Source organism: Aulostomus chinensis, chromosome 10 (genome assembly GCF_037954235.1).
Source record: "Aulostomus chinensis isolate RoL2024-O1b breed Wild chromosome 10, RoL_Achi_v1.0, whole genome shotgun sequence".
Classification (NCBI taxonomy): domain Eukaryota; kingdom Metazoa; phylum Chordata; class Actinopteri; order Syngnathiformes; family Aulostomidae; genus Aulostomus; species Aulostomus chinensis.
Window position 1 is genome coordinate 1,659,444 of NC_141329.1, and position 13,803 is coordinate 1,673,246.

The following is a 13,803-nucleotide window of genomic DNA, read 5'->3' on the forward strand; positions in this document are numbered from 1 at the left end:
AACGATAGTACGGGAGAAAGCAGCAGCAGAGGGACAACAAATTGTGGCGTAACATTTCTTTGGCTGCCAATCCCCCTGCAAATGGATACAAGTGAATTATTATTGATACTTCTATGGAGAGCTAGAAATGTCCATTGTGATTGCACTTTCCTAGCTTCGAGTACTGCCTGTCTGTCTCTAGCCATTCGGAACTTTAAAGATTATGCTGCTGTTTTTTAGAAACTTTTTTTATTTGATTCCTCCGTCAAGGACACGGTGGCACTGAAAAAGTCCAGACAATTTAGCACGAGCATCCTTACACTTTGGCAACTGTTAAAGCATTCTTGTATTTCCACTTCTTTTTTTGTCAGTGTTTTAGGTAGTGGTGAATTTGGGCTTCTCAGTGTCCTTGAGATTTTTCAAAAGTCTGAAATTGTAATTCCATTTTACATTTCCTGTAAGTGCAGCTACTGCACACAGTGGATGCAAAACTTATGTTTGTTCTTACCTGCTTGTGTTCAACTTTGCCCCCCCCATGAATATATATATTCATTAGAACCAATGCCTGAATTTAGACAGTAAGAATTATAAAGCAGCAGGGGCTGCAGTGGTCGGCCCTACAGGAACTAACCAGGAACCAGAAAGGGGAAGCCCTTATCACTGTTTGAGTTATTGAGGGTGAGAGAGTTTATCATTCTTCTCCATAAGCCCAAATAGAAGGTGTTTGTTTAATCCCCTGCCAAGCAAGCTGACTCCTGAATGCACTGCCAAGGAGAACTCCAGGCTGGAACACGCCAGGTAATGGAGGAAATATATGCAAGGCCTGTGTCTCTGCAAACTCCAAGCTGTCAATTACTTGCCAGTGATGACAGTCTTTCTATCGATTCGGAGGAAAGCTACAGCCACACACACCAATGCACACACACAACACATCCCATGCCACACGCCAACACTCACCAGTGCACACACAGGCAGCTTCACGTCTCCAAGCTGACAACAGTCTCCATCTAAAACTCCCCCATTGCTCCATATAAGCCCACATTCCTCCATGTGCCACGTCAGAGGAACACAGGAATTAGACGGCAACACCAGAGACCTTTTTCACTGATGAGGAATAGAAACTCTTGGTTTTTCATGTTTCCATAAGCCTGTCTTTGAGCTGTGCAGGCACTGGCCTTGTTCATCCACTTCCTGCTGCTTATCCTAGACCAGGCACTGAGACAGCAGCTCAAGAACGTTATCCAGGTGAGTGTGTAGCAACAAACTCCACCTCCTCTTGGTGGACCCAAAGTCATCGCCAGGCCAGGTGAGATGTATTCCATCTGGGATGTTCTGGATTTAATAGTTAGGCATGCCTGGAGCACCTCCAGCAGGAGGCACCAGGGAGTCGCAAACCACCTCATTGGACTCCTCTTGTTTTGAGTCCTGGTTCCTCACCCTATGTTGAAGCTGCACTCCCACAGCACCTTCAACAGGATACCCTGAGGGAATGGTCATGTGACTCAGTCCACATATCCAGACATGTAGACTAGATGGGCATGCTCCCCCATCCTCTCCAGAATCGCTGTGAGGGTAGCCGTGCACTGATCCACCATCATGATGGGATCTGCACTGTTCCTCCTCACCAGGACCCACAAGCCTTCCCAGGAGGCTGAGCAGTGAGGTCCCCCTGGAGGAAGATCAAACCCTGCCCCCCCCCCTCCCTAAGCTCCCCAAGCATAGCGCCTGACCTCCATGCGACATTGAAGAGTGATGCTAACCTGGACAGCCCCAGCTGGTGCCTCGCCACTGAAGCACATCTTCAACCCAGCACTGGCTTCCCGTGGTGAGGTTGTCAGTTGAGTTCAGGAGATCCTCGAAGGGCTCCTCCGACTGCCACCACACAGCCACCTCAGCCACGGTTGCACACCACAGATTCAAATCTAGCATTTCTTGACCACAAAGACTTCCATAATAACAAAAGTCTGAACAAAACTCACCGACAAAACTAACCCACTGCGCCTGCATGCTGAGGGCTCAGAGGAGAATTGTTAGCCGGGTATAGTGTGAAATTCTGTCTGCTGCATTTCCTTCAAACGCACATAAATCTATATATTTAACAAAGCTTAAAACTGGTAGTTTGTAGTTGTTCAGTTCTAGGAGACCAAAAAACAAACAAACCAAAAAGCAAATTGCGGTTGTTTTAGGAGTGCGCAGCATTAAGTATGAAAGATATAAGATGTGTGTTCTTTCCGTTTGTCGTTCATTTCATTTACCAAAGACATTTTTTATTTTAAAAAGAGTCTGAAAGGTCTTTAAAAGAACCGGGGAGTCACCAGGTGGGACCAGGGACTGCAGGACAGCCAGGGCAGGTGCTCCCACCCGTCAACGGACACAAAATGTCCCAATGTTTGATCGACATTGAATGTAATACATATTTATCACAGTACACAAATATATATAAGCAACCACAGGTTATGCTGTCATTACTGCTTGAAATAATGACTGCGTTTAAACATATTACTTATTTAGTCATTTATATTTACCCATTATATTTTTCCTAACAAAAGTGGTGTTTTTGTACTTGGAGGAATTTCCATCAGTAATTGTTCCTCCGTTTATCTGATATAAACATACATTTACTGCCGAGGAGGAACTTTCGCAATAACAGAGATTCATAAATGTAGCGTGATACCCGTCTACTGACAAACATTTTATTGATAGCCTGTCATTTACTGTAAACGATCCATTGTAAGCGAGATATTTGTTTATCTTCCCCAGCATTGTTAACGCTTTGGACCCATGTGTCAGCAACAATATTCATGTACACAAAGCCCAAGGGTATCTTTTGTTACTGCTGTTTCCTATTGCCAAACCTGAATCAGCCATTTCTTTTGATATGTCTGAATTCATTATATCTCAAGGATCACACTGCCATCCTTTTAGGAGACGATTGAGAGTAGAATAAGAATACAACAAATGAGTCTTATTTTACCATGGAATTGTTGTGTTTATATTATGTGCAAGAAACAAAGAATCCTCTGACTTGTCAACATCTAATTATTATCTATCTGTCTGTCTATCTATCCATCTGGCTGTCTGCCTGTCTGTCGTTGTAGGTAGACAGTTAGACAGTAGATAGAAAAAGGAACTGTACATAGGACCCAGATTGCTTCTAATATCCCCTGTGGGAGTTTTGGAAACTCGCCACAGAAAGTGCGAAGTACTGACCAGTTATACGTCTGTATTAACCCCAGAGGCAAAGCTCTAAGCTCAAAGTTGTGGTCATGAAATTCAGGTCATGACCAAAAGAACCAGAAAGCGAATACAAGCAGCAGGAATGGGTTTCCTCATCCCTAAGAGACCAAGTGAGAGGTTCGGTCATCCCTGAGGGACTCTGGGTAGAGTCGCCGTTTCTTTGCATCATAAGGAGCCGGTTTAGGTTGTTTGGACATCTGGACGTCAGGGTACCACAGGGTACAGGGAGGTGATCCGAGCACGTCCGAATGGGAGGAGGCTGTGGGGCAGACAGAGGGTGGGGTGGAGGGACCACATCACACTGGCCTGAATGCAGATAAGCAGTTGAGGATGGATGGAATCCCAGAGATTTGTTTCTAATGGTCACCAGCCTCCCCCTGTGTGGGTGTGGATGGGCGCTGCTTCCCTCATTCTATCCTGGAGAGAAGTAGAACTCAGTCATTTACAGTAAGCAGCGCTCCTCCCTCACTGGTTTCTTTACCTCCTGTCTACGTAACCACTTAGTCTCTGCCGAAATTTCATGTGTGTGTAGCTGAGCATCTCAGCTGATGTAGAGTGATATAAGGTGTCCGAAAAGACCGGCATTCTCAGAGAAAATAAGCCCCTAATGTTGACATCACACGGCCTTTTCTGCCATTCCGTGTGAAACCGGAGCTGGAATGATAACCATATCTATGATATCAGAGCAGCTATGAACAGACAGACTGAATGTAGGATGTGATTTTTTACTGTTAAAAAAAACAACAGGAGAAAAAAAAAGACTTGAATATTTTTTTCTCTACAAAAACAACAACTTACAGGTGCTGAGCTGATTTTTAATTTTCAAAACATACTTAAAAAATGCCTCTGCGAACTGTGATCGCTGTTGGAAATGATTTGAATCAAGACACAATTTAATAAGAGGTCCAAACTTTTTATAAGAGGCTTTTTAAATTTTTTTTTAACTGAGGCCATGGACCATGAGTTCTAGGAGCCTCCCACCCTCCCTCAGCTATATGGCAGCCGGGTGCTGAGCAGCGATGTCAGGACCCTCCCAATCTGTGGAGAGCAGCTTCCAAGGCTCCACATGGCTGCTCCGTGACAAAACAGGCTCCACATGCGTGTGAAAGCCCCGGTGTCTTCTCTCTCCTCAGTTCATGCTGCCATCTCTCCGTTTCTTTTTGGCAGTATTTAAAAGGTTGCGATAATCATCCTCAGCCTGTTTTATTTTATTTTTTTCTAAAAACTTGTCTGAATATATTGCAGCCTTGTTTCACTGGTGTTCTTCCTCTTTCCCCCACTTCTTCTTAACCATCACAGCCACACTTTCCTGCAAATCACTCCTCTTCGACACATTTATTTTTCCATGTGTGGCTGAGGATGTTCTGGCTTTCAAACAGATGGACAATGACAGTAATTGAAGAGTGCTGGTGATGTGGGCCAGTGAGTCACGTATGTTTTTGTATCTACCTGCACTGGTTATTTCTCTCTTCTTCTTTTTGTCTCCCTTTTTCTTGATCTATCACCAACTCTGCAAGCTGTCGCGCCGGGGTGACAGACGGTCCATGCGACTTTCTTCTGAAAAAAGAAAGACAAGTCAGGAAGCTCGTTGTTGTTCAGGCCACGTCTGCTCAGGCGCAGCAATACAGCGGCTACACATACAGTAGCACGTTTCCCCTCCCCGACATCGCCTGGCTACCTTGTGAGGAGCCCTACTCTCATTCATTCCCCTCTAAAATTGCTTTTTCTCCCTTGTTCGCGCTCCTGGAATGCTGGAGTGCTCGCTGAATTTCATTGGCTGCTCTAGTGAAGCTCCCTCAATGTTGGGTTTGGCCTGTAAAACCCTGTGGCTTCACCAGTAACACCAGTTGTTACCAGATTGAAGAGGACATCTCAGTCAACTCCAGTATCAGCTTCATCTCCTTTTGGGTTATATATATATATATATATATATATATATATATATATATATATATATATATATATATATATATATATATATATATATATATATATATATATATATATCCTGACATAATCTTCAAAAATATAAATATAAATATATATATATATATATATATTTTTTTTGAAGATTATGTCAGGACACATCAAAATGCCTTGGACTGATGAATTATATCTTTGATTGATGCTTTTATTTCAAGGAATTTGTGAGTGTCTGTATCTTTTGTAAAGGCTTTTGTTGAAACTTCACGTTCAACAATAAGGAATTGAAAAAAGTTCATTTGTGATTGATCAGCGGTTATCTTTGATTGGTAATCACTAAAATAAGTGTCTCCGTGCATGTGTGCAGACAGGGTCAATGTACAGTATGTGTAGCCACAGCAGAATGCAAATTTGGTAAAGTGTTGAAAGGCATTACATTATTATCCCCAAGAAGAAAAAAGGAGTGAGTGGAGCAGGGTTTGCTGTGAGTCAGCCCTGTAATTAAAGAGGAGCGATCAATCTGTATCACTGACCACACTACTTATGCCAAGTCCATCGAATGACTGCAGTAAAGAGCTAATTTAGAACCATTAGGGACTGCCGAGTTTGCAAACAGCCCAGTAATGATGATGGCTGACTCAAGTTCAAGGCTTGGACTCTGTTGGACCTGGCAGTCATCGTGCAGGATCAGAGGAAGATCTCGACAGAAGAGCTAACTTCAATGAGTTTGTCTTGCTCTTTTCTTTGTATTTAATAGATGCTGCATTATTATTGGTCAAATCTTTTTTGTTTTCCTCCCAGACTTGAAAGGCTTTTAGCTGCAAGGACAGAAGGTCCCCGCTTGCCTCACTCTTTCATCAGCGTGTGACCTCGATCTGACCGCGCTGCACCAAATCATGACCTCCTCCTGCGCTGTTCACTCAGGCGTGAATAAATACAAGTAGAATAATAAAACAAAGTCAAAGTGGACAACTATAAAGTATAGCATAACCTCATTCATTATTTGTGGAAACTTTTGACCCTGTCCGACCGGTTCATAGACCCTGATGTAATATGAACATGTGAATACGTATGATACTGGTGCTCTCGTGTGTCCTGTGAGGCACCGCGAGAACATCTGAGTCTCAGGGAGGCTTTACCGACTTTGAAGCAATAATTTGGAAGTGTAGTGAGTGTTCAAAACTGAGTCCTATCAGTCACATACTGCCAGACGTTCCTTTCTAATCTCCCTCTCTCCATAAAACGCTTTTATGGCTGCCTTCACTGCTTGACATTTAATTAACGTTTGAGTCGTATGTGCGCGAGAGCATTGACAGCGAGCCAATAACACTGGATCTTTGCAATCAGCTGTCACAGTGCTATCACTGAATCTCCTGCTTTATGCTTTTTTAAATGACAAATGGGTGAGTTGTCTCGAGTCACAGATCATAATGCTTCTTACATGTGTCCTGTCTTGTTTGCATGCCACACAGCACTCCTGTTCTCAGCAAAATCGTTAACTAATGTGGTCTTCTTGACCATGTTTGCGGTTCCTGACAACGGACCAGAAGGTGACCACGTTCTCACAGATCTGTTTCACTCTGTTCTCTGATCTGCGAGTGCCGACCTGCGACTTCTTCAGCTCTCTCAGCTCTCTGCATATTAATGAGGACCAGATGAAAGGGAGGCAACAAGAAATTAACGCTGCATTTCAAAATAAACCACATGACGGGAGCCAGTGAGTAACCAGTCGTCCAGTTGGTCAGGATGATTTGTCTGGACTTGTCAGAGCCCAGACTCTATCCTACACTGTTGATTCATGCAGTACTTGCTAACTGTTCAGATGCAGGTCTGATGGGGAGGCTATGACTCTGAGAATTTGGACAAACAAACATTTCCAATGTTTTGCGCTCCAAAGCTTTATGTAATGCATGGGCATTAGTCATGCAAATGAAGTCAACAAAACAGTAAAATGCCACCCCACGTACTTCAACCACGCTGCTTAAAATAAGCCTGTCTGTGATAAAGACATGGAATATCATGTGTCTCACTTTCAAAGGACTGCTTCTCAAACGACATGAGACCTTTTCTATGGCCACAGTAGCATCTCAGCACCTGGAGCAACTTTGCTTTGAGCTAAATGTTAGCATGCTAACATGTTGCAAATCTTCACCCTCCACCAATGGCCACTAAAAATAGTCTGGGGACATACACTCAAGTTTTGAGCTACAGTTGTGCAGCTCCACAGTAAATGAAAAACAATTCATCCTGATAGCAACGTCTGTGCTCCGCATGCAACTAATTATATAAATTATATGACCAAACTAACCACTGTAATCAGCACTGTTGCCTCACAGCAAGAAGGTTCCAGGTTTGAGTCCCGGCTCAGGCACGGGGTCTTTCTGCGTGAGTCTGCATGTTCTCCCTGTTCCTGCTGGGTTCTCTCTGGTACTCCAGCTTCCTCCACAGTCCAAAGACATCAAGAGGGACCAGGTTAATCCAGACTCTAAATTGACCGTAGGCGTGGCTGGGAGAGCCAATGGTTGTCTGTCTCTATGTGGTGGCCCTGCCATGGACTGGTGACCTGTCCAGGGTGAACCCCACCTCTCGCCTGTAGCCGCTGGGATAGGCTCCAGCCCCCCCCCCCCCCGACTCTTAACAGCAATAAGCAGAAGAAAATGGATGGATGGAAACTAAAAGCTGAAATCACCAACACCATCAATGTATGCTATGTTTTTAATGTCACGAGAACAGACAAAAACATGGCGTTGGCAGTCCCTCACGAGACCACAGAGGGACCGAAAACCCATTTAAATCATGCATAAAAAACATCAGGGGGGCGTATTTGTTCTGTGTGAGTAATTTACTACTCTGGTTTCTGGCCATTTGTTCTGCCTAAATAATAATGTCTTTTAAGCCTTTTATGGGCAAAGCATTGTATTTGTGCATGATATAATGATAAACTAATCCTATATCATGCACATGTATGTTTTTTTTTTGATTGAGCAACACAGAACAGGTTATGCAAACCTCACAGCCTCCATCTTATTTATGTATGCCATAAAAAAGGCCAGCACTTATAGTTCTTGTCATTAAATGTACGAAACCGAATCCCAAATGACATTTCCCTTCATTTCATTCATGTCAGTGGAGTTTGACAGCATAAATCGAACCCATAACAACCTTCTTTCAAATCACGGTGCTTTTGTAGAGGATATGGCAGCTGCCTGCAGCCTTTGATTTCATCTTGCCCCAGATCTGCATTGTAATGAGCACTCAGGTCAATCAATAATTCACTGCAGTTTCTGTTGTAAAATAAAACAAGAAAAGAAAAAACAGCTTATGGGTAAAATATGACTAGGACTTTGATCAGTGACGTGTTGAGGCACAAACAGCACTGTTAAGATGCTTTTGTCTCTTTGTTGTGTTTGTCAAAGCTGGAAGAGTAAAACAAACGAAAGTGTGTGTGTGTGTGTGTGTGGCGGGGGGGGTCTGAACTCCAGTCAGTGCTGACATTTGTGCATATATGATTGTATATTGATGGAGTCACGTCGGGCTCAAATGATGATGGTGAGTTGATTCTGGAGAATCACACTGTGACTTGTGTAAAGCTTCTCAAGCTCACAATCTACTCATAGTATGATTTTTTAGTGCAGGCTTAATGCTGTTTTACACTGGGAAGTCATTAGCTTCCCTGTATCAGCAAACCATCGACGGTGCTTTTATTTTCTCCAGAAATCTTGTTTGTGTGCCATCAGCTTTGTCTGGTGATGGCATCACGAGCCCTCTCAGGATTAGCTGTGTGATATGGAGTTCCATGCAGTAAGATCCCTGCAGGTGCCGTTTGTAGTTAGTTTTGTCTCATCATAGTCAGCGCTGCATGACCACATAAGTGCAGTGAAGTCATTGCATGTTGCATTACTATTGAATAAAGAAGTATTCAAAAGGACTCGCTGGCGTGTCTGTATACTCCACTTTACTGCCCATTCATACTGGGTCCTTATAATATGCAAGCCATTTACTGTCATATGGTTAATATCCTGTATGTCTCCATCTCTGTGTTTGTGTCAATAGTTCCCCCCGAGGACCCAGTCATCAGTGGAGGACCAGTGGTGAGCCTGAGGGCTGGCGACCCACTCAATCTGACCTGCCATGCTGATAATGCCAAACCAGCTGCCTCAATCATCTGGATCCGTAATGGAGAGGTCCTTAATGGGGCCATGTACTCCAAGGTAAGCATAGAGGTGTGTGTCGTACCAGGTATGTAGACCAGGGGAACGGGGCGAGGGTTGCATGGCTGCACATTCATTCTCCAGCAGTTTTTCTTTTTTTCTTATGTTGAAAACCTCCAACTCAAATTAGGAATAAGACACCTGTTACTGTACATCTTTGCATTTCTTGTTTTGCTGTAAATAATTAGTGCAAAGGTGCTGCACATCTGTGAGCTGTATCAGAGCGACTGCCTGAGTTATCGGTGGGCGTTTGCCTCAGCATCCAGACGGCTTTTTGAAATGAAACCCCTTGAAAAATCTAGGTTGGTGTTTTGATTATAAAAACATGGTTGGCCCTTTTTTCCAGCATACAAATCAACTCAGGCAAGCAGATGGCAAGATCATGGAATTATCAGTGACTTTGCATTCCTCACTGGTGTTTTGATCTCGTCTGTCGATGGCTTCGGTCCTCTTCATCTTCACAACCTGTAATAAATATACTGGGTTACTCTCTGGAGCCCAACTGAACTTTTTCATCACATTGTTAAATTGTCAGTGACACATCATCATACCACTCGCAGGACGATTGCTTTGGCTCCAGCTGCAGCTTCAGCGCATTAAAAGTTCATGTGAGGATCACGTACACTAACAACATGACACAACCAACCCTCTGTTATACACAGATGATAGAAAGAACACGCCAAAGTCTCAAATATTAATAAATGGATTTTCGTATCTCAAGGAAGATAAGGGCTACATTTTCAAACTAAAGACTGCATGTCAACCTGAGGAGGATCAAACATATTTGACTCATAGATTGTTATTAGTTTTTGTGCCTTCACTCAGATTCCTAATGGCCAAAGGGTTTGTCAGAGTGTTTGAGACAAACAGACTTCCAAGCACCCTTGGAAGTCTTTGTTCACATATGGAACTGCAGTCATGGTGCACTGGGCTTGTTTGGTGACCCATGCTCAACAATGGTGAGTCACTCAGGATGATTTGCTAATCTAATCTATTTAGCCCCCCCCCCCCCCCCCCCCACACACACACACACACACACACCCTGACACAGAGCAGAGCTACTCATATTCAAATTTGTTTCTATAAACATACTGTACATCCAAACTGGGCCGATCTTAGCACGGCACATCCTTGGATATCCAGCAATGCGCATTCTGAGGCGGATGGTGGCCGGCACTGTAGTTGAGCTAAGAACAGGCATACACACACATGCAGACGCAGGCTTTGCTTTACAGACACAGCAGCCTGATGTCATGATCATCTGACCCGGTAGACTCTTGACTGACGTGACTCTCAAGGCTAATCACACAATCAATACTGTCATGTTCTGTTTCCATTTAAATAAATGGCAAAAAGAAACCAAGCACTTTAGAGCACGAACACCTCCTCCTGGCTTGCCTCTCCCTGCGCTGTCTCATCCCATTATCGGCTTTTTCAAAGAGCAGATAAATGCCATTGATTGGACCAGGGTATGGCACCAGGCTAATTTAAATAAAGTGTTTGCTAGGTGCTGTTGCTAATCGTGGGTGGAGAGTGCACTTCCTACCTTCTCTTCCTCTGAAAGAGAACACAGACGTGAGGACATTCTGTGCTGGTAACTGATGGACGCTCACATGTTTGCACTGCGCCCAAGAATGTTCCCCTTATCTCTATTGCCCACCACTAAAAAGATATGGTTTCGATTAAAAGAAAATGGCTCTTTTTGGGCGGTCTGAAGAGCAGTAGGGGAACATTTGAAGCGTAATCATCTGCTCTGATGGTTGTTTCATATCCTGCAGATGAGCAGGACTAATGTGAGCAGATGTGGTGGAGGACTCACAGAAATGGGTTTCCTGATGGTTTCATATGTAATGATAGTTCTGACCTAGAGCTAATTCCCCACTAAGGCCTTCAAAGCATCTTCTCTGTGACCTCTTAGATAGCTATTTACTGGCCCAGTGAATAAAGACAGAGTGCACGGTTTGATTAAAGATATCAGTGTTGGTTTTACCATACACCCGAGTCACTGAATTGATGCAGCGATTACCATTAGTAGCTTCCAAAAACATAAAGTATATTATGGAAGGGGCGTCCGGATAATTTGGAAATAGGAACGAGTCTCACAGAGGTGATTGGTTCAATTATCAACACTGGCTCTGAAAATCTGTGCCGGAAAAATTAAGAGGCAAAACTCTTCCTCTTCCTTCAAACATTCCAATCTTCTTCAGTGGCGCTGCTCCGTTGAAAAAAGTTCAAGACTGCAAAATTGTAATATGCAGGCCAGGCAAGATGTCAGGATTTCAATTTTCAGTGGGCCAAAGTCATTTTGGCCTGGCCTATTAATTACAGTTAATACTGGCCGCCTTTTGTTGTGGTTCCCAACTGGTTGTCTCAATAGAGCAGAAATGATTGACAGCGTCTGGTGAATAATCTAAAACGTGTTCAATGCAGAGGAAGCTTTTCGTTTACTCTCCAGACATGCCGGGTGGGAAAATCGTGTGGAAATGAAATATAGTATCATCTATCATTTCGATTTTTGCTCTGGATTTTAACCAACACATCCATTCATTCATGGAAGCCATTTTGTTTGGATGATCTTGCTGAATCATTTGAGTTGACTGCAGGAAGAGATCAGTGATATCAACCGCTGTGTAAGCAGAGGTTTGACTTCTAGCGAGCAGCAAAATGTGATGATAATTCACATGTTCCTCTCATCAACATAGAATCATAGAATGATGATCTTTACTGTCAAATAACAGAGTCCTTACAGAGAAAAAGTCCTAAACTTGCAAAGTGTGGAAACTGAAACGTTCTCTCATGCAGAAGTGCCACACTGGGACATGCGTGAAAGAAGGTATCCAGTTGGGAGCAGCCCAGACATGACAGGGCGCTGACAATAGGTTTTCTTGTTTGTTTTTTTGGAATAGGAACTTTTATTCATATTCAACTTTTATTTATATTTGCATACTGTAAAAGATGCATGTGTTTAACCATCCACAACACGGCGCCGCTCGAGCTCTGAAGGTTCGCCACTGTGTGACATTTACATGTGAATGGTGGAGCCGTCGTTGTGGAAATGAGCCCAAAGGGCTTTAACTTTCGACTCTGACACTGACCCGTGCCAGTTGGAAAGAGAGAGAGAGTTTGCAGAGCCAATTAACCACATTTATTTCTAAATACGTACGTGTGTGCGTATGTGAACAACTGTTAACTTGATCTTTTTTTCTGTAAAAAAAAAAAAAAGGTATGTATTCAATATGTATTTATGTGAAATCGATCAGCTGAAGTGAAAGAGCCCTTCAGAATTATAAACAACTGATCTGACATCCCACCCAGTCTTCTGATTGTGGGCCAAGGCAAAGGCATGCTGGCCGGGTTTGTTGGTGGAATGATAATGTTCTATAAATAATTAGCTTTTGCTTTAATAATTCATGCACTTGTTCTTTCAGTTTTCATTCAAGCTTCTATTTCCTCTTCCTGTTGTCTCCAATTCTCTCTCCACTCGATCAATTTTATTTTCTCCCCCAACAAAGCAGATTGGGCAGGTTCAATAGCTTCTCTAATGGCTTTAGAGAAAGTTGGGCTTTTCCTCGACTGAGTGGAGGTGTGGCGACGGTGCCCGGAGGGAACACAATTAGAACCAGACCCTTCGTTGCAGCTTCACAAGCAGGATTCTGCACACGTTGAATACACACGTCTTTGAATTAAGGACACACTGGCCTTAAATCAGTTGATAGGAGCACGGAAAGTGAGGAAGTTGCATTTATTTTATTTTCAAGGCTAAGTTGTGGTTCTGGTGTGTTCAGAAACATGCGACAAAGAGTCGATCCTCAAGTGAGGGCAGGAGAAAAATAGACACCCTGAGTGCACCTGGCCAACCCCCCTGGCCTGCGAAGGCCTCGTCATTGTCCTGAAACTATTAGTTTTTTAACCATTACAGCGCTGAATTTCATTGCCTCTCCTTCATTCAGGTGGTGACACTTTTAAACACTATAGAAGAAAACCCTTTGTCTCCTCACATAGTTACAAGTCTTCTTCCCATTGGAGGCAGTCTGAAAGTGTCATGGTGCTGAGTTCAGGGCAGCAGCCACCTAACCTCCTTTCTGAGATGAAGGACTTCAGACTGCTTCAGAGAAACGACAGACACAATCCTGATCGTGTGTATTACCATGACGCATCCCGCGCTGGGCTGACAGCTAATGTGTTCATGCACCACGCTGAACTTTATCACATGCTTCTTATATGTAAAAGAACTTCACCTTCGGCTGGTTGGTGTCCACACTCCTATGGAATCATAAGCGCACGTCATTGTTCGCTTTTTTTGCTTTGTATGTGACACATCTGAATGAGCAAAGATTTGAACCTGTTGGAAACACCAACTGTTAGAGGTGAGGATTCCAACAGATAGCTCATAAAACATTTTCTAGCTCTGTTTTATTATTGAAAGGAACAAAAATGTAGATCATTTAAATGA

General features: G+C 43.3%; 1 protein-coding gene across 9 annotated transcripts in view; it reads left to right on the top strand.

Moving 5' to 3' along the window:
* Positions 1–13,803, top strand: part of kirrel3b (kirre like nephrin family adhesion molecule 3b) — a 147,603-nt gene that overhangs the window by 97,337 nt on the left and 36,463 nt on the right. For 6 of the 9 annotated variants that reach the window (XM_086215442.1, XM_086215443.1, XM_086215447.1 and 3 more), the window contains exon 5: positions 9,193–9,362. In XM_086215442.1, the coding sequence (XP_086071568.1) occupies positions 9,193–9,362 (170 nt within the window). The remainder of the gene's footprint in view (positions 1–9,192; positions 9,363–13,803) is intronic. The other 3 variants (XM_086215444.1, XM_086215446.1, XM_086215450.1) reach the window with 1 other exon arrangement.